Source organism: Crinia signifera, chromosome 2 (assembly GCF_055691185.1).
Source record: "Crinia signifera chromosome 2, ASM5569118v1, whole genome shotgun sequence".
In the NCBI taxonomy this organism is placed as follows: domain Eukaryota; kingdom Metazoa; phylum Chordata; class Amphibia; order Anura; family Myobatrachidae; genus Crinia; species Crinia signifera.
The window spans coordinates 49,562,003-49,582,508 of NC_139218.1; the positions used below are offsets into that span (position 1 = coordinate 49,562,003).

At 42.3% G+C, this 20,506-nt stretch overlaps 1 protein-coding gene across 14 annotated transcripts in view; it reads right to left on the bottom strand.

Annotated features, from left to right (window-relative positions):
• The window catches only part of TSPOAP1 (TSPO associated protein 1), a 253,855-nt gene that overhangs the window by 126,667 nt on the left and 106,682 nt on the right, over positions 1-20,506 (bottom strand). For 12 of the 14 annotated variants that reach the window (XM_083172017.1, XM_083172018.1, XM_083172020.1 and 9 more), the window contains 3 exons: positions 10,798-10,902; positions 10,272-10,400; positions 7,793-7,969 (listed from right to left, as the gene is read on the bottom strand). In XM_083172017.1, the coding sequence (XP_083028143.1) occupies positions 7,793-7,969; positions 10,272-10,400; positions 10,798-10,902 (411 nt within the window). The remainder of the gene's footprint in view (positions 1-7,792; positions 7,970-10,271; positions 10,401-10,797; positions 10,903-20,506) is intronic. The other 2 variants (XM_083172022.1, XM_083172028.1) reach the window with 1 other exon arrangement.

Here is a 20,506-nt window from a genome sequence, read left to right on the forward strand (position 1 = left end):
CATTTAGCCTATAAGTAGCTTGTTCATTTTAGTCCCCATAATGAATTACTTTACATTTTTCAATGTTAAACTGCTTTTTCCACCTTTCCAGTTTATTTAAGTCACTTTGTAGTTTTTCCGGTACTTGTTTCCTAGCACGGCCACACCGATTTGCATCGGGGTGGTCGTGTCGGAAAAATCGCGTCGGTCGCATCGCATGTGACCAAATCGCATGCGATACGACCGACGCGACAGACCCGATTTTTACATTGAATCAAATGTGAATAGGGTCCAGGGACCCTATTTTACATTGGATTCAATGTCAAATATTCCACAGACCCCCAATTTTACCCCCTCAACGCCACCCCACGATTGACGCCAACCCGAAGCGTGGCGGTGCGCGTCCTTAGACCTTTTCATACCCCTACTATCCACGTCGGTGTGGAGTTGAGAATATAAAGTGTGGCGAGCGCAGCGAGCCCGAAGCGTGGCGAGCCCCGCGACACGTATAACTTCACAGGTATACGTGTCCCCTCGCGGGGCTCGCCACGCTTCGGGCTCGATAGCTCGCTGCGCTCGACCACACTTTATATTCTCAACTCCACGCCGACATGGATAGTAGGGGTATGAAAAGGTCGGAGGACGCGCACAGCCGCCGCAGCTCGCCACACTTCGGGTTGGCGTCAATCGTGGGGTGACGACGGGGCCATATACAATGTGAAATGGGTCATATTGGCCCATTTCACATTGTTTCCTATGTGAGATGGACTTAATCAAGTCCATCTTATCTTGTGCCATTATAATGGCACAAGACCGACGCGATGCTCCCGATTTCAATGTTAAAAATATTTTAACATTGAAGCCTATGGCAAAATCGCGGCCATCGCGTCGGGGGCCATGTTAATGCACGCGACCGACGCGATGCCCGCGATATTGCCTTTGCCGGTAAAATAGACCTGATTTCAAAGGAAATCGGGTCCATCGCGGGCATCGTGTACCTTAACTTTAAGGTACACGATGCCCACGATTGTGGCCGTTCTAGGAAACAAGCACCGTTTTTCCACATCCTCTACCGAGTTAATTTCCTTACTCAATTTTGTGTCATCTGCAAATATTGGAATTTTACTCACTAGGTCACTTCCAATATCATTAATGAATATATTAAACAAGGTGGATCCCAATATTGAACCTTCCGGGACTCCACTTTGGACCTCACCCCAACTGGAATGTATGCCATTTACCACCACTCTCTGGATTAAAAACTGGTTGCACAATCTGGGACAATTACAAATTTTATCTCCTAACACTAAATTACCTAGTTTCATTGATAACCTCTTATGAGGCACCATGTTAAAAGCTTTTGCGAAATCAAGCAGTATTACAGCAACAGATTTCCCTAAGTCCAGCCCCTTACTGACTTCTTCATAGAAGCTAATTAAATTAGTCTGACAGGATCTATTTTTGACGAACCCATGTTGAGCCTTACTTCTCACTTTTGTTACTATTTAGGTTCTGTAATCTATTTTTGACTATTTCCTCACTCAAACATACAGTTTGGGAGCAATCAAAAGACGATTATATTTTTTTATTATAATATATATATATATATATATATATATATATATATATATATATATATATATATATATATGTATTATAGCAGCGCTTATATCTGTCCCAATATCTCTAGATAGATAGTGTTCACGTTAAGTGTTCTATTGCAGGGCGCCGCACCCTGCCCATTATTTTAACTCATTCCTGTGACCTGCCCCTTTCCCATATAGTATTGTTCGCCCTTGTGCTGCTCTCCGCCGCGCTGACAGGCCGAGAGCGGCGAGAGACAGCATGCAGCTGTAAGAGCGGACAGCCGCTCTCATCAGAGGTGGTCAGTGCTGAGCGGCCTTTCTGCGTGACGGGGCGGGATACGGCTGTAAGAGCCACTGACACACTGCTAAGCTCAGAGCAGCATGTAAGCTCTTCCAGGCACATAACCCCCCCCACCCCCCCCAATGGTCAGAGGCTTTATAGGATATACAACCAAAAAACCATGGGCAATAATAAATACAGACACCAACATTTAACCACTGATAGGTTAATAGTAATGGTAGCACATAGGCGTGGTAGAAATTTTAAGGATTGGATCATCCACAAGGAAGAAGTCCTGAGCACTTAAGCTTCTAACAGACATTCTGATCAAGAAAACCAGGATGCAAACGATGCATCGGCTGCACCACCTGCGGATATATTGAGACAGGTCACTAGGTTAGCCATCCACACTGGCAGAAAAAATTCTTATTTGCCATGTACTAAACTGCATGAGCAAATATTTTGTATAAATGATTCGCTGCGCATGCAGTCTGGGTTACACTGGCAATCACATGTAACTTCGGAACAAGAATGGTCCAACATCTAACCACCATCGTGCAGGCCTTAGAGGACTGAGAAATAGACCAACCTGTCACCAAACACTTCAGGGATTCATGCCATTCCTTAGCGACACTGTCCTACAAAGTCATTGTCCATGTGCCAACATTCAAACAAGGTGGAGATAGAGAAAAAAAAGCTTCTCCAGCTAGAAGCCTACTACATACATTGTATGAACTGTGTGGCACCACTTGGACTCAATGAACAATTGTTACTAGTAAAGCTTTGAAATTTTGGCAAAATTTACATGCCTGGAGTGCTTCATTTACGAGTGCCATTGTTTCTCGCTCTCTCTCTCTATATATCTATAACAATCATACTGTAAAAAATATTACATCGCCTCTTATGTGGCTTCCCTGACAAATGTCTCTTTCCACTTGAATCTATCATCAATGCTACAGGCTTGCTTAACTTCCTCACCAAATGCATATCATCCACCTCCTCTCTTCTATAATCCCTTCATTGGCTTCCCTTCCATCAGAATCCAAAGCTTCTCAAACTCAATTACAAAGCCCTCACCCATTTACATCTCTGACTTCATTGCCCTTTACAATCATGAGAGTCATCTTCGCTCCGCTAATGCACACCATGTCTCCTGTCCACTGATTACTTCCTCCCACTCCTACATCCAAGACTTTTCATGCGCTACTCCCTTTCTATGGAATTATCCACCTCTCTACAAAACTTCAAATGGGCTCTCAAGACACACGTCTTCACCAAACCCAGACAAATCTCACCTTAACCCTCTGCACCATGCTCACTGTCTGCCCCTCCCCTTTAGAATGTAAGCTCTCGTGAGCAGGGCTCATGTGCTTTTATAGTCAGCTGTTCGCAAGGTCATTGACCCAAAGCTGGCCTTTGGGGTGGCAACTGGCCTTTTCATGGTGGGAGTGCCAGAAAAAAATGCAGACATGCCTAGGGAAAACACGAGCGTGCCCAAGTACTTTAGGGGAGGCTGTGTGATGTCAGCTCAGGCCACAATCAGCCTGTTTCCATTACAGCTGCATAATAAGTCCAGGGCTACTCTGAGCCTGCACACACTGGGAAAATTCATCATGATCAGCGACTTGCGAATTGATTTGGAAATATTCACATGGCTGCAAATAGATTGGCAATCTGTGCACATCTATTCGCAAGGTGGGATATCACTATAGTGTGGTGGCATTTACCCAATGGCTGGCTGCTGCAAATTAGCAGCCATGCGATCAAGGTCTGAATCAGGCCCCTTGCCAGGGGTATTTTAATAGATTTTCGCTACCTTTCTGGTTTATGTGTTTACTAGGAATGTAGGATTGAAAGCAAAAGCTTTCACTAAGTGTAACTAATAAGACCATACTGTACATCCCAACTGTCCTGATTACAGCAGGTCTGAATTCAGACTAAAAGTGAGTAAGTGGCCTGGTATACTGGGCCAGCCTGAACTGTGCGACACTACATTTCCATTGAGAGGTGTACTGTATGTAGCGGATATGCTAATGGTAAGATGACACGAATGTGGCATAATTTGAATTGGAGGCCACTGTAATGTGTCAATCTGATCGGTGTAATGTGGAGGACACTAATTTTACATAAGAACTATGGCACAATATGAACTGGAGGAACTATACCCTACATATGATTTGACACTTTTCACAAAATTTATCAGCCCGTGTTAAAATCAATGGCCAAACTATACTAGTCTATCGCCACTTTAAGGAACTACAGTACATTAGTTCTTAAATAAACTATGGCACTTACGGGTCATAATATTAGCTATGGCACTATTATCCTTTATAATGTATGCTCTCATGAACAGGGCCTTCTCTCCTCCTGTATTAGATTATTATATATATAAGTATATACAATAGATGCCACCGTGATAATTGCTTCTGTCCCCTGATGCAACTGTCTTTATTTACCATGTACTTCACTTAAATTGCCTTGTACTGTAATTCATTATTTGTTTGTTTTTGCTCATATATGTATTATTAGGTACTGCAGAACCCTTCTGGCACCATATGAAAAAACATTATTATTATTATGTTCAAAAATGTAACTAGGGCAATATTATGGGGCATAAAAAAAATAACTGCGGCGGAGAGGTATTTCTTCAGAATCTTTGGGACAGGGGCTTCTTCAATACGTTACTACAAGCAGGGGCATACTGTAACTAGAACTAACTGGGTCTCATAGCAAAATCTTGAAAGTGCCCCTCTAAGCCACAGATAGAGCCCCCTTTATACTGATTACACCAGGTAGATCACCTCATGTACATTATTCCAGGTAGAAACCCCATTACATATCATGCCAGGTAGAGCCCCTTATACAAAATAAGCCGGGTAATGCCCCATTACACATTGTGCCAAGCAGAGACCCTATTACACCAGGTAAAGCACCCTTATACCCGTTATGCCAGGCAGAGACCCCATTACACCAGGTAGAACCCCTCCTATACATTATGCCAGGTAGGACCCCTGTTAGCAGACGCCTCCTCTAGCATCCTCAAAAAGTGTCTGCTGTAAGGGGGCGCCCATTTTTTGTGGATCATTTTCATTAACAAGCCTGCAAGGCGGAGAGCCGGGACCACAGATAGAGACAAGTAGATCTGCGGGTCCCGGCGGCGAACAGAGGGGCAAGGTTGGTCCCAGGCCCCAGCAGCAGTGTAACGCATGATAGCCCCACAGACCCCCGGCGCCCACACTTAAACAGCGCCTCTCCGTGACCGCGGGGTCTGCGGGGCTATTGTTTTGACACTGGTCTGATATTCAAGTGTCAAGACACAATCAAACACAACACAAAGCTTCTGCACATAATTAAAGTTTGCAGCAACTCTGTACCCCAAGCTTATGCCAAATTGGTTGAACCAACTGGAATCTTATCTGATGGTGGGTTCCGAACTGGCATGCCTCACCCACTCCAAGACATACACAGAAGTACAGTACCAAGAAAGAGCAAAGGACACGTTACAATTGAGTATGATCTGTGTATCAGTTGGAATCTAGGCCATGATGTCTGATTAATTTGCCAAGTAGCAGAATGTGTACTGCAAATATCATGGGAGATTGTACAGACATCTGATAGGGGCACTGGTGCAGATGAATGCATTCTAGAAAACACACCAAGTCACTACAAGAATTTATCCAGGCCTTCACTATCTGACAATCCATATTTATTCATGTAATACTGTAGGGGTTTTTTTCTACGTAAAAAAAGATACAGATTGAGCAATCCTTTTGCTGAGGAAACCAAATGTAAGAAGTTTTTTTTTCCCCTCTCGTTTGCCATATTTTAAAAGAGCACAGTCACAAACCTGAACACTAATACTGTATGTTATTTTACTGAAATAAAAAGTGCTTTATTTTATTTTAAAAATGTGAAAAGATATAACAAATAAATAACAGTTCCTATTTCTTTAGAAACATATAAATATTTAGAGGGGATTTTAGCAAAAAATGAACTCGTTTATAAGCCAACAGGGGCAAGTACAGCTCATTGTGCCTGGGGCACATCAGTAGAAAAACACAAACATGCACAGTTCTTCAAATGCTAAACAAATGGCTGCTGGGTGTTTGGTGAGAAATCAAGCCATTTTGGATCTAATCTTTTCTCTAGACTTTTGGGAGCTGCACCTGTTAAATCTATGCTGTGATAAAAACAGCTCGGGATGAAAGGAAAATTGGATCAGCTGACAAAAAGTGACATGCTCTTGCTGCAATTTAAGGAAAATGCCTAGCAACTAGCATCTTTAATTATAAAAGCACTCACTACTAAAACGAACATTCCGCAGCACAATAAACATCTGCATTCTATTTAAAAGCAAACATAATTACTGTTTTTGTATCTACTGAATGCCTTAAAAAGCGGTTTACTGTACATACAAATTACAAAACGTCTGACAGTGGAAATCGGGTAAACCAAAATTTGAGCGATTACCGATTTCTAATTTAGCAGGGAAAACCCAACTGACTAATTATTTATTTACAGTTTCTTATGTAGCGCAGCAGATTCTGTTGCACTTTACAATTGTTGAGAGTGATAGAACAAACTGGGTACCAGACAGACAGACAGACATGGAGGTAGGCTCCGAGCTTACAATCTATAAGAGGGATATAGGAGGGAAACACAAGGACAGGCACCAGTAACAGCATAGCAGTCTCACCAAATTCCAGAAGGGAAGCTATATGATACATTAGTGCCTCAGAGGGTTAGGTGTGTGGAACTTAAATAGGATAGGCTTGCCTGAAGAGGAGAGTTTTCAGTAGAGAGTCTAATTGTGCATGGAAGGGCATTCCATAGGGTGGGGGCAGCCTGATAAGTCATGTAATAGTGAATAGGAGCTAGTGATCAGTGCAGAAGAGACACAGGTCTTGTGCAGAGCAGAGTGGTCGAGTTAAGAGATATTTTGAGATAAGTAAAGAGATATATGCTGGTGTAGTATGGATGGTTAGTAGCTTTATATGTGAGTAGAAGTATTTTATATTGAATACGGTAATATACAGGTAACCAATGGAGGGACTGGCAGAGTGGATCAGCAGACGATGAGCATCTTGCTAGGAAGATAAGACTAGCAGCAATATTAAGACTATTGCAATAACCATTGTGGGATATAATGAATGATGCCAAAATGTGTCAATAAATGAACTAAGCAGAAAGACCATCAAGTACTGTAGCACAGATCTTTACCATTCTATGGTAAAAAAAAAAAAAAAAAGATCTCTAAAACTACAATATTAGGATGAATTAACTCATTTGACAATTTGAGTTCACACAAGCTATTTACTATTACATAATAGGTAAAGGATACACACAAATATACTATATACTATATTTTAAGACCATGGTAGTTTTACTAAAAATCTAACCTGCTTCTAAAGCAGACAACCGTGGTGGTGCCCATAGCAACCAATCAGTTGGGATCTATACATTTTCTAGAATGCAATAGAGAGGTGGTTCACAAACTTGGTTCCTGATTCAGACCTGTTTGCTTGGCTAAATGCCAGCTGCACGAACGCTGGGTGTTCTCCTGCTGCCACCCCCCACCCAGCCCTCCCTTCCCAGAGCAAATGGGCTGGTGAGTGCAAAATTTGCAGAAGCCGTTCACTACAGGGGTTTGCGTATGTGCATACTCGTGTATGCACATACCCCAAACATCAGGGAAGGTGACGAATTTGGCCTATAACAAATGGATCTGAATCCGCCTCTTGGTCCATAAGGAGCACTAATGGCTCAGGTTTTAGTTATATCATTGTGGCAGCACATACTGTATGGATACATTATATTGACCAACATTGGGAACCACTGCAATAGAGAAATGATAGCTAGAACCTGGCTTGTTGCTATGGACAATATCACCACTTATCTTTTAGAAGCTTTAGTAAATCCTTCCTCCAAATCCTTTGCTGGTGCTTACCTTGCCGGCCGTCAGCTTGGCCTGTAGATCCTGACACTCTTGTTTCAACGTTTCAATCTGTTTGTCTTTTGCCAGTAAAGCAATGGCTTGGTCACTCATATCCTTTGCTCGCTGGGATGCAAATGCCTTCTTACACAGTTCCAGACTAGCTCCCCTAAGGTGCATTGGAGTATTAACCTACAAGCCAAAACAAAGGCCATCAAATTCTAATTATTGATTGAGACCGTGCTAAGAAAGCCTACTGTTGTTAAAAATAAATAAATAATTAACTAATTGAGATTTCTGACAATCAGGACAGTCCTGCAATACCTGCTAATACCCCTTTAACATCAGCCTAAATTCCCGTGTTTGCCGGGATTTCAACCCTGCTATGGAGTAGGGTTGTTCCAGGGTTCAACCCCGGGTTGCCGGTCAGGCTGGGGATCTACACAGGCGGCGGGCACAGATGGCAGGACAGGCGGCGGGCGCAGATGGCAGGACAGGCGGCGGATGAAGATGTAGCAGCTCTCCGGCGCCCTCACTGCAGCTGGAGAGCTGCGTCATCTGCGCCCGCTGCCTGTGTGGATCGGCAACCCGGGGTTGAGTATTGTCCACCACCTTCGGCGCTATCCCACCTCCTCCCGACACCAGAAAATGCAGGGACTTTTCTGGTTTGAAAGGGGCGAACCCGGGAATGCCCCGGCATGATCCCTGAGCAGTATTCCCGGGTGGGTCCCTGCATTTTCTGGTGTGAAAGGGGTATACGGTACAGATCACTTAAGTAGTTTACACACTGCGCGATTTAGTTTCTATTGTGTCAGATTCGATTTAGACTATATAGTACAGATCTGTACTAGTCTTGTCTGCACACTATTTTTCTATTCGACTTCGATGCCGCGCATCGGGATCGAAACGAAAGTGTTCCATTTCGATTCTATTTTGCTTACATATAAAAAACAAAAAAATACATGGAACCCTGTGTACGCTCTATAAGAAACTGATCTATCATCTACTGTATTTCATATTACCAGATTGTGCATTATTATTATCAGCCCATTTTGATTCATACTTCGCAACATTTGTGTACAATATTTTTTTTGCCACATTATATACAGTTTATTTGTTGTTATTAATATTGTAACAGTAGTGAGCTCTCAAATTACTAAATACGCTTTCTACCCAGTTTAACCCTTTGAGTGCCAAGTGATTTTGGCAAAATAGGTGTGAAAATTGCCAAGCAAACAATTGTATTCATCTTAATGACCTGTAATGTTTACCTTATATATCGGAAATATAATCTTTTTTACATAATATTTTTTATTTGAATTTATACAACAAATGTGAGCGACGCCGGCTTTTTTGAATATATCTCACAGAGATGTTGGCACTTAAAGGTTGACCCAAATTACTCAAAATCTATGAATAAATGTTCCCACTTGATCTATTACACAGTGGTTTATTTTGCTGTTCCTTAAGCCTAGTACAGGGGGACAGATTCCCAAAGAAACCAGTGTAACATCTGCTGCACTTCAGTAGAGATGTAACTGCACATATTTTATTTATAAACCAAATTGGTCTACCAAGCATTTTCTTTAGAGTGTTTCTTTATTCTGATGTATCTTCTAGCTCTGTGCCTCTTACCCTCAGCACTCCTAGTCCCCTAACAGTGTGAGTTTTCAATGTATTACCAGGAATAATTGGAAGCACATGCAGATCTATGATGTTACTCAATTAACACATCCGTGCTCCAGTCAACTGATGGGGAAATATGCACTATTAGGACTGCATGATGACAATGTATTTCACTTACACCACTTTTTATCTTAAATCCCAGGTCTGACCCGGGGCTCACCCCATTCCCGCTGCAGCTATTGGGTGGAGTGCCTGCACTTGGTGGAAATGCCAGATCTCCTTTGAACGCCGAACCTGCGATAGTGGGGTAGGGGGGTTGGGTTAGGCTTATCCAGGAGGGTGACTAAAGTGTCAGCAGACACAAGCCATCAACCTAGGAGATGGCAGGGAAAAATTAAAGTGTCCATGTATGAAGCAGGAACAGGGTAAAAAAATAATAACTCCCACTGCAGTGACAGCAGTCCACATACATTGTTCAGAGCTCTGCCATTTGTGTCCAATGACCATACTGTAAACCTTCCTAGGTCCAACACTACAAGACACACAGGTTGGATTCCTGGGTCATTGGACCCTTTTGGGAATTGGATTCTTTTCCAGCAAAATTTCAGTGGAAAGGAGTGGAAAAGAGAATCCATGCCATTGACATTTGGTTTCTTAATACAGCAGGATTCAATGTTATTTTATTAAAAATACGGAAGTTAATGGAGTATGTGGGTAACGCTGACATTCTACTACCTTTTGATATAAGAGTACTTTGTCTGAATAGGCCTTTGGCTAGCAACGTAGTTCAATGTAACATTAACGCCACATAGCTACCACTAGCCTAACAAAAGCCTACCACTAGCCCAGAACAAAATTAAAAACGTACCATTTTCAGATTGGCCTCCTGGAGCTTCTGAGCTCTCTCCTCCAAGCGTTTGGCTATAACCGCAAGCTCTGCGTTTTTTCTCTTTAGCCTTTTCACCTTCTCTTCGGTCCCTGGAAAGCTGCTTTTTCTCTGAAGGAATGAATAGATATTGTAAGTCAGTTCTCAGTTGTTCCTCAGGCACTACAAATATACAGGAGAACATGAGTCCAACCATGGTGAGTAAATATAGAAAACAAGGTCTGTGCAAAGAATATAAAAATGGTGTAACTTCAAGAATAGTGCACGTTACAAGCTGAGGACTAGGCATTGCAGAGAATGACCTACAATTGTTTACATGTACACAAACTAATAATGAATGACAGATCAAAGAGTTATTTCAGGCATGACAGAGATATGGAGACAGCAACAAGACGAAGAACTTGCATTGCGCAACTCTTTACAAAACGGATGTTTACTTTATACACACACAAGTACATACATCTCATGAAACATGATAATCCATGGACCGTATGCCAGAAATCCTCACCAGTATGATATTTTCTTCTTTCAAATCTTTGCAACGCTGTTCCAAATCTCGAAGTGCACTCAGTAATTCTGCATCTTGCATTGAACAAGAATGGTCACTGACATTCTGCATAATATATTAACACAAAGGATTGTCTATGTTAGCTAAGCTTTTTTTGAGGCCTAGACGGAATAAAAAAACACTTGTTTTATAAAATGAGAAAATATAGGAAAATATTGCAATTTATTCAAAGTTCCGTGAAAATTGTAATGGCAGCTAACTATAACACCTGGTTGGCGACAGGAGCGTAGAAACAGGAAAAAGCTGCACATCCGCTAGGTATACTGTATAATGACACCTCCTTCCTGCTAGTGCCCCTGCCTTTAAGTGTTCTAAAAACAGATGGGTGGGCATATTGGCCTGCCATGCTGTATTTCATGAAAATTAAACCAGTAATGGTTCCCAAAAAAAAAAAAAAGACTGTATACGCAGGCATGTCCGAACTATGGCCCTCCAGCGGTTGTGAAACTACACATCCCAGCATGCCTTGCCATCGTTTTAGCATTGCCTAATAGCAAAACTGTGGTAAGGCATGATGGGACTTGTAATTTCACAACAGCTCGAAGGCCATAGTTAAGACATGCCTGGTCTACAGTATCCATACGAATGCATCCTTGGGAGGGATAAGTATAGATTGGTTTAAGATGAATTTGATGACTATGCATATTATTGTTGAGATGCTTAATTCAGTGAACTAATAATATGTTGCATTTCTGCGGATACTAAAAAGAATAGGTCTTGGAGAAAGGTGGATAATGGTGTACAGGTATTATCTATCCTCATGATTTGGTTAATAGGTTCAACAATGTCAGGCTTACAGGTACGTAGCCTGGGATCTTCCATGATTTTTACTTAATGCCTGTTAGAAAACATTCAAGGTCAATAAATGAACAAGACCGTATGTCAGCCAGCTTCACATGCATTAGCGATTTAGGTCTATTGGTTTCTGCAGCCTTTGTACAGAATTAGAGACATGCATCAGTTTTACCACCCTGGACAGTAAAACAGCATACTGTATGCGTTAGGCTATTTTTTTTTTTTTTAAAGTTCATTTTGTCCCTTAGGAGTAAAATCTTTAATTTTTTTTTTTATTATTTTTTTTTTAAGTGTATGCTCAGAAGATGTGGAGGTCAAGACTACAGACCCTGCATTTGAAAATTATAAACTAGTGTCACAAGAAAGCTGTCCTAGTCTGTAAATAATCACCTACGCTTATACTACACAAAACTAAAAGGAAAAAGACAAACCGGAAATGTAGCGGCATTGCACACATTCTAGAAGTGTTTTTTACCTGTCCCCACAATAGAGTCTAGTTAACATAACCGTTATGGCTGCAACGGAATTTGAGATGGAAAAACAGCTTTTTATGACACTGGAAAATAAGTGTAGTGTAGTCATCCCCAAGCTGTTGCAAAAAAATGAACTCACTGTGCTTAACACCGCATACAGTACTTCCATCTGTCCCCATTTAATCAAAACAGACCTGATTCTTAGGGACTATTGCAGCAAATAATGTGCACATTTTGAGGGGAGTTTGGTGGTTTATACTGCACACCCTCCAACTGTACCAGTTTCAGCAGGTACAGTACCTTTTTTTGGGGGGGTCTGTACTGGCTAAAACCAAATTTACCAGTTTGTACTGGTAAATCACTGCCTAATTCCATGGGGCAGCCTAGAGCTGTAGGCAGCTTTCACCTGTCTCATTATTAACCCCTTCCCGACATTTGACGTACATTTACGTCATGGCCGGGATGTACTTCCCGACGCATGGCATAAATGTACGTCATGGCTTTAAACTGTCACCGCGTCTATAGAAGCGGTGACAGTTTAAACATGTCTGCTGTCCCTGACAGCAGACATGTCCCTGCATGCCCAGGGGGGGGGTGGCGATGCCTCCCCCCCGTCGGCGATCGCTGTGATTAGCTGTTCAAATGTGAACAGCCAATTACAGCGTTTTCTGTGTACCGGCGAATAACGTTCGCCGGTGACACAGGGATCGGTGGTGATTGGTGCTGTAAAGTACAGCACCAATCACCACGGGGTGTAAGGGTGACACTGGTGTCACCCCACCTCACCCCACCCGCCCCCAAAGGCCGTGATTGGTTCGTCGGACCGACGGACCAATCACAGCCATGGAGGGTGATTTAAACTAACGGTGACTGCACTGCAGACGTCATTCCGGTCTGGAATTGCGTGCAGTGCGGTCACCGTGCCTATCTGCCGTGATATACTGACCTGATCCTTGCAAATACTTACCTGATCACCTGATCACTGCTTGTAGCGTGCTGGATGCTTCCTGGATCTGACTTCTTGTGACTTCCTGCTGCTGCTGCAGTGTGATAGAGTTATAGATAGAGAGATAGAGAGAGATAGAGAGAGATAGAGAGAGATAGTGACAGAGTGCTATATTTTGTGTCTGCTACCCCCCCTTTTTGGGGGTGCAGGTTTTTTTTTTATATATATAACTGTCAGTGCTGCTGCTGCAGTGTCATAGAGTGATAGATAGTGATAGATAGTGAGAGATAGAGAGAGATAGTGACAGAGAGTGATAGAGAGTGCTATATTTTGTGTCTGCTACCCCCCCCCCTTTTTGGGGGTGCAGGTTTTTTTTTTTATATATATAACTGTCAGTGCTGCTGCTGCAGTGTCATAGAGTGATAGATAGTGATAGATAGTGAGAGATAGAGAGATAGAGAGAGATAGTGACAGAGAGTGATAGAGAGTGCTATATTTTGTGTCTGCTACCCCCCCTTTTTGGGGGTGCAGGTTTTTTTTTATATATAACTGTCAGTGCTGCTGCTGCAGTGTCATAGAGTGATAGATAGTGATAGATAGATAGAGAGATAGAGAGAGATAGTGACAGAGAGTGATAGAGAGTGCTATATTTTGTGTCTGCTACCCCCCCTTTTGTGCTGATCAGTATATCTGTGCTGATCAGCAACTTTTTGGGGGTGCAGGGTTTTTTTTTTTATATATATATACCTGTCAGTTGCTGCCAGTTGCACTGTCAGTTGCACCAAAGGTTGTGCACCTGCTGCCCCTCACTGGTAATCAGTGTCGCATCACTGATCACCTTTTTTTTTTTTTTGAGGGTGATGTGGGGTCTTTTTTAAATTTTTTTTTTTACACACTCTGTGATTTTGTGGGTGTCCTGTGGCCACTGTGCGCTGATCAGTGACGTACATCACTGATCAGCTTTTTCGGCACAGGGTTGATCTATTTTTTTTTTTTTTTTGATCAAATTCCTGTTGCCTTTGAGCGCTGTTCAGTGACGGACGTTACTGACCAACATCTGTGCTCAATTTTTGGTGCAGGACCTTTTTTTTTTTTTCTGCACTACATACACACTACACACTACATACCCCCCCGGGTTGAAATAAAGTTTGTACCCCCCCCCCTGCACTATACACGTGTTGAAACATTTCACTACCAGAAACACAAAAATAAAAATGGCATCCCAAATGTCATCCCAGTCATCCAGAAGAATGTATTCAGCGGAGGAGGCATATGCCATGCTTGCCTCTGACTCTGACACAGCCAGTGAGGCAAGCGGGGAATTTGAAGGATTCATCTTAAGCTCCTCTTCCTCCTCTAGTGATGAGGGACCCCCTCAAAGACGCCCCCGTAGAGCAGCTGAGACCCCCCCCAATAATTGATCTTGTATGGACCCCACCACCAGACAATTTTGAGCCCCAGGTTCCTGAGTTTTTGGCCATCCCAGGAATCCAATTTGATTCCACAGGTCTCAGAGAAATTGACTTTTTCAAATTATTTTTCTCTGATGATTTTATAAATTTAATGGTGGACCAAACTAATTTATATGCCCAGCAGTTTATTGCTCAAAACCCCACGTCATCATTTGCTAGGTGGACCCCTGTAGATGCAGTAGAGATGATGACGTTTTGGGGTCTGGTGGGCATAGTAAAAAAGCCAGAAATTAGGCAATATTGGAGTACAGATGTTCTGTACAGCACCCCACTAGACCGTATGGCCATGACCCGGACTCGTTTTGAGTTAATCCTTAAATTTTTGCATTACAACGATAATGCACAGTGCCCACCCAGAGATGATCCCACCTTTGACCGGCTATTCAAAGTCAGGCCGGTCATTGATCATTTCAGTGCCAAATTTGAAGAGATGTACATCCCAGATAAATTCATTTGCATAGACGAGTCCCTTATACATTTTAAAGGAAGGGTTAAATTCCGCCAGTACCTTCCCAATAAGAGGGCAAGGTATGGCATAAAAATGTATAAGCTGTGTGAAAGCACATCAGGGTACACTCACAGGTTTAGGGTATATGAAGGGAAGGATTCAAGAATTGAACCGCCAGAATGCCCCCCCTCCCTCGTAGGTGTTAGTGGAAAAATTGTCTGGGATTTAGTGCACCCCTTCCTGGATAAAGGTTATCACCTCTATGTGGATAACTTTTACACTAGCATCCCCCTGTTTAAGGCCCTTGGTTCAAGAGGTACAGCAGCTTGCGGTACTGTGCGCAAGAACCAAAGAGGCCTCCCAAAAACGCACATTGCCCAAGTAATGAGAAGGGGTGAAAGCAGGGCACAATCCACCGAAAATATGTTGTTGGTCAAATATAAGGACAAGAGGGATGTCCTTATACTGACAACAATTCATGGAGACAGTACCACCTCCATCCCTGTACGAGGTACCAGTACCCACACCTCAAAACCTAATTGTATCCTGGATTACAATAAGTACATGGGCGGAGTGGATCTTTCAGATCAGGTACTGAAGCCGTACAGTGCCCTGCGGAAAACAAAAATCTGGTACAAGAAGCTGGCCGTGTATATCATCCAGATGGCACTGTATAACGCTTAGGTGCTATTCCGTTCTACCAGCCAGAGGGGGACATTTATGCACTTTCAAGAGGAAGTCATAAAGAGCCTAATATTTGGGAACCAGCAGGCAGAGGGCCCCAGTACTTCTAGTACTGGCCCCCGTATTGTACCAGGGCAGCATTTTCCTGATGAAATCCCTTCCACTGGAAAAAAGGGCAGGACACAAAAAAGGTGCAAAGTTTGCTATAAAAAGGGAATAAGAAAGCAAACTATTTTCCAGTGTGACACTTGCCCCGACAAACCCGGCCTATGTATAAAGGAGTGTTTTGAAATATACCACACATCTATGGATTATTAGGTTCATCATTTCACCGTGCTTCGGGGGTCTTGCTAATGCCACATAGCACCCACCATTCATTCCACCAGAATCTGAGCCGCAAAATCCAAAAATCACTCCTTCCCTTCTGAGTCCTGCCATGCACCCAACTGGTATTTTTTGGTCACATGTGAGGCATTGCCGTACTCGGGAGAAATTGGGGCACATATTTTGGGGTGCTTTTTCTCCTTCATACCTTATGAAAATGAAAAATTTTGAGCCAGAACTGCATTTTTGTGTAAAAAAATGTAATTTTTCATTTGCACAGCCCAGTTGTATCAAAATTGGTGAAACCCCTGGGGGTTTGAAATGTACACTATACCCCTAGATGAATTCCCTGAGGGGTGTAGTTTGCAAAATAGGGTCACTTGTGGGGGGGTTCCACTGTATTGGTGCTTTGGGGGTCTTGCTAATGCGACATAGCACCCACCAACATTCCACCAGAATCTGTGCTGCAAAATCCAAATATCACTCCTTCCCTTCTGAGTCCTGCCATTTTTTGGTCACACATGAAGCATTGCCGTACTCGGGAGAAATTGGGGCACAGATTTTGGGGTGCTTTGTCTCCTTCATTCCTTGTGAAAATGAAAAATTTTGAGCCAGAACTGCATTTTTGTGTAAAAAATTTAATTTTTCATTTTCACTGCCCAGTTGTACCACAATTGGTGAAACCCCTGGGAGTTTGAAATGTACACTATACCCCTAGATGAATTCCCTGAGGGGTGTAGTTTGCAAAATGGGGTCACTTGTGGGGGGCTTCCACTGTATTGGTGCTTTGGGGGTCTTGCTAATGCGACATAGCACCCACCAAAATTCCACCAGAATCTGAGCTGCAAAATCCAAAAATCACTCCTTCCCTTCTGAGTCCTGCCATGCACCCAACTGGTATTTTTTGGTCACATGTGAGGCATTGCCATACTCGGGAGAAATTGGGGCACAGATTTTGGGGTGCTTTTTCTCCTTCATACCTTATGAAAATGAAAAATTTTGAGCCAGAACTGCATTTTTGTGTAAAAAATTTAATTTTTCATTTTCACTGCCCAGTTGTACCACAATTGGTGAAACCCCTGGGGGTTTGAAATGTACATTATACCCCTAGATGAATTCCCAGAGGGGTGTAGTTTGCAAAATGGGGTCACTTGTGGGGGGCTTCCACTGTATTGGTGCTTCGGGGGTCTTGCTAATGCGACATAGCACCCACCAAAATTCCACCCGAATCTGAGCTGCAAAATACAAAAATCACTCCTTCCCTTCTGAGTCCTGCCATGCACCCAACTGGTATTTTTTGGTCACATGTGAGGCATTGCCATACTCGGGAGAAATTTGGGCACAGATTTTGGGGTGCTTTTTTTCCTTCATATCTTATGAAAATGAAAAATTTTGAGCCAGAACTGCATTTTTGTGTAAAAAATGTAATTTTTCATTTGCACAGCCCAGTTGTATCAAAATTGGTGAAACCCCCCTGGGGGTTTGAAATGTACACTATACCCCTAGATGAATTCCCTGAGGGGTGTAGTTTGCAAAATGGGGTCACTTGTGGGGGCTTCCACTGTATTGGTGCTTTGGGGGTCTTGCTAATGCGACATAGCACCCACCAAAATTCCACCAGAATCTGAGCTGCAAAATCCAAAAATCACTCCTTCCCTTCTGAGTCCTGCCATGCACCCAACTGGTATTTTTTGGTCACATGTGAGGCATTGCCATACTCGGAAGAAATTGGGGCACATATTTTGGGGTGCTTTTTCTCCTTCATACCTTATGAAAATGAAAAATTTTGAGCCAGAACTGCATTTTTGTGTAAAAAATTTAATTTTTCATTTTCACTGCCCAGTTGTACCACAATTGGTGAAACCCCTGGGGGTTTGAAATGTACATTATACCCCTAGATGAATTCCCAGAGGGGTGTAGTTTGCAAAATGGGGTCACTTGTGGGGGGCTTCCACTGTATTGGTGCTTCGGGGGTCTTGCTAATGCGACATAGCACCCACCAAAATTCCACCAGAATCTGAGCTGCAAAATACAAAAATCACTCCTTCCCTTCTGAGTCCTGCCATGCACCCAACTGGTATTTTTTGGTCACATGTGAGGCATTGCCATACTCGGGAGAAATTGGGGCACAGATTTTGGGGTGCTTTGTCTCCTTCATTCCTTGTGAAAATGAAAAATTTTGAGCCAGAACTGCATTTTTGTGTAAAAAAATGTAATTTTTCATTTGCACAGCCCAGTTGTATCAAAATTGGTGAAACCCCTGGGGGTTTGAAATGTACACTATACCCCTAGATGAATTCCCTGAGGGGTGTAGTTTGCAAAATGGGGTCACTTGTGGGGGGCTTCCACTGTATTGGTGCTTTGGGGGTCTTGCTAATGCGACATAGCACCCACCAAAATTCCACCAGAATCTGAGCTGCAAAATACAAAAATCACTCCTTCCCTTCTGAGTCCTGCCATGCACCCAAATGGTATTTTTTGGTCACATGTGAGGCATTGCCGTACTCGGGAGAAATTGGGGCACAGATTTTGGGGTGCTTTGTCTCCTTCATTCCTTGTGAAAATGAAAAATTTTGAGCCAGAACTGCATTTTTGTGTAAAAAAATTATTTTTTCATTTTCACTGCCCAGTTGTACCACAATTGGTGAAACCCCTGGGGGTTTGAAATGTACATTATACCCCTAGATGAATTCCCTGAGGGGTGTAGTTTGCAAAATGGGGTCACTTGTGGGGGGGTTCCTAACTTTTAGCATCTTATGGTGCCTAGAAACCTACATGGTGCCTAAAAAATAATCTCATAAAAAGGAGGCTCCAAAATCAAGTAGGTGCTCCTTCTATTATGAAGCCTGTGGTTTGGTCAACGTGCACACTAGGGCCACATATAGGATATTTATGAAAACAAAAGAATTGGGGGAATCAATTTTTAGTCACATTTCTCTAGTAAAATCTACTGTGTTCCTTAGAAAAATTTATTAAAATTGCAAATCTGCAAAAAAAATGAAATTTTGAAATTTCACCTACACATTGTTTTAATTCCTGTGAAACACCTAAAGGGTTAACAAACTTCCAAAATGCTGTTTTGAATACTGTGAGGGGTGCAGTTTTTGAAATGGCATCATTTATGGGGGTGTCTCACATACAAGTCCCTAAAAGTCACATCAGAACTGAACTGGTCCCTAAAAAAATCAGTGTTTGAAATTTTCTTGAAAATTTGAGAATTTGCTATTCATATTTTAAGCCTCCTAGTGTCCAAAAAGATTAAAAGGAGGTTGAAATAATGATGGCAACATAAAGTAGACATATGGTCTATGTTAGTTAATAACTATTTTGAGTGGTATGATTATTTGTCTCACAAGCAGAAAATTTAACATTTTGAAAATTGCTAAATTTTCCAATTTTTTACGACATTTTGGTATTTTTCACAAAAAAACACAGAGACTGTATCGACCCAAATTTACCACTAACTTGAAGTACAATGTGTCACGAGAAAACAATCTCAAAATCACTGGGATAAGTAAAAGCAAAAAAAAGTTATCCCCACTTAAGTGATACCTGTCAGATTTGAAAAAAAGGGCTCTGTCAGGAAGGCAAAAACAGGCTGCGGCGGGAAGGGGTTAACCGGTCATTGCCACATTGCCGAGGATACAATTTTTAGAGGGTTTCTTGACACTGCAGTCTAGCAGCCCTATTTTTAATCTAACTCTGAAGATACAAATATGAACCCCTGAATATTGTTTGCAAAATTAACAAATGTTAATTTAGTTTTCACACATATAGAGGAAACATTCAAGACTTGAATATTTTTTTTTTTTTATTATTGTGGGCTTTGCTAGTAGATCTGTTTTGAGTAATGCCAGCTTGTCTGGCATTCAGCAGTTAAGCCAACAAGAAAAAAATAAATTCGGTACTTATGTATTTCCCGAGTGCCCAGTATGCGGTTAGCATACTGTGCTATTCACCGTAGTGAAATTGCATCGCATTGCACGCAGTGTACGGAGCCGTGAGATGGGATGCGATGTACTTTTAGTTAATATTAAGTGCTTATACAATGAAATATCGCATGGGATCGCAAGGCACCTTACACGGCGTGCGATCCCATGCAATATTTTATTGTATGCTCACCCATATAGTTACTATTAGCTTATACAATAAAATATTGCATGGGATCACACGGCACCATACACACCGTGCGATCAGATGCGATGCAATATTTCATTGTATGGCCACCCATGCAAAAAGGGGCAGACTAGATGGGCCAAGTGGTTTTTATCTGCCGTCAAATTCTAGGTTTCATTTAAAGCCCCATTTCACCTAGGGGTTTTCGTAAGACAGCAAATCATACCAAACATTGAATGTGGTCCTTTGGCATACAATGTATCGTATACAATCCTAGCAGCGGCTACTACAAATATTCATGGCAGCCCGTAGGGTCTGTGACTGACGCGAAGCGCATGGGAATGCAACTCACATTGCAATCGCAGGTAAATTACATGCGATGTGCCACTTT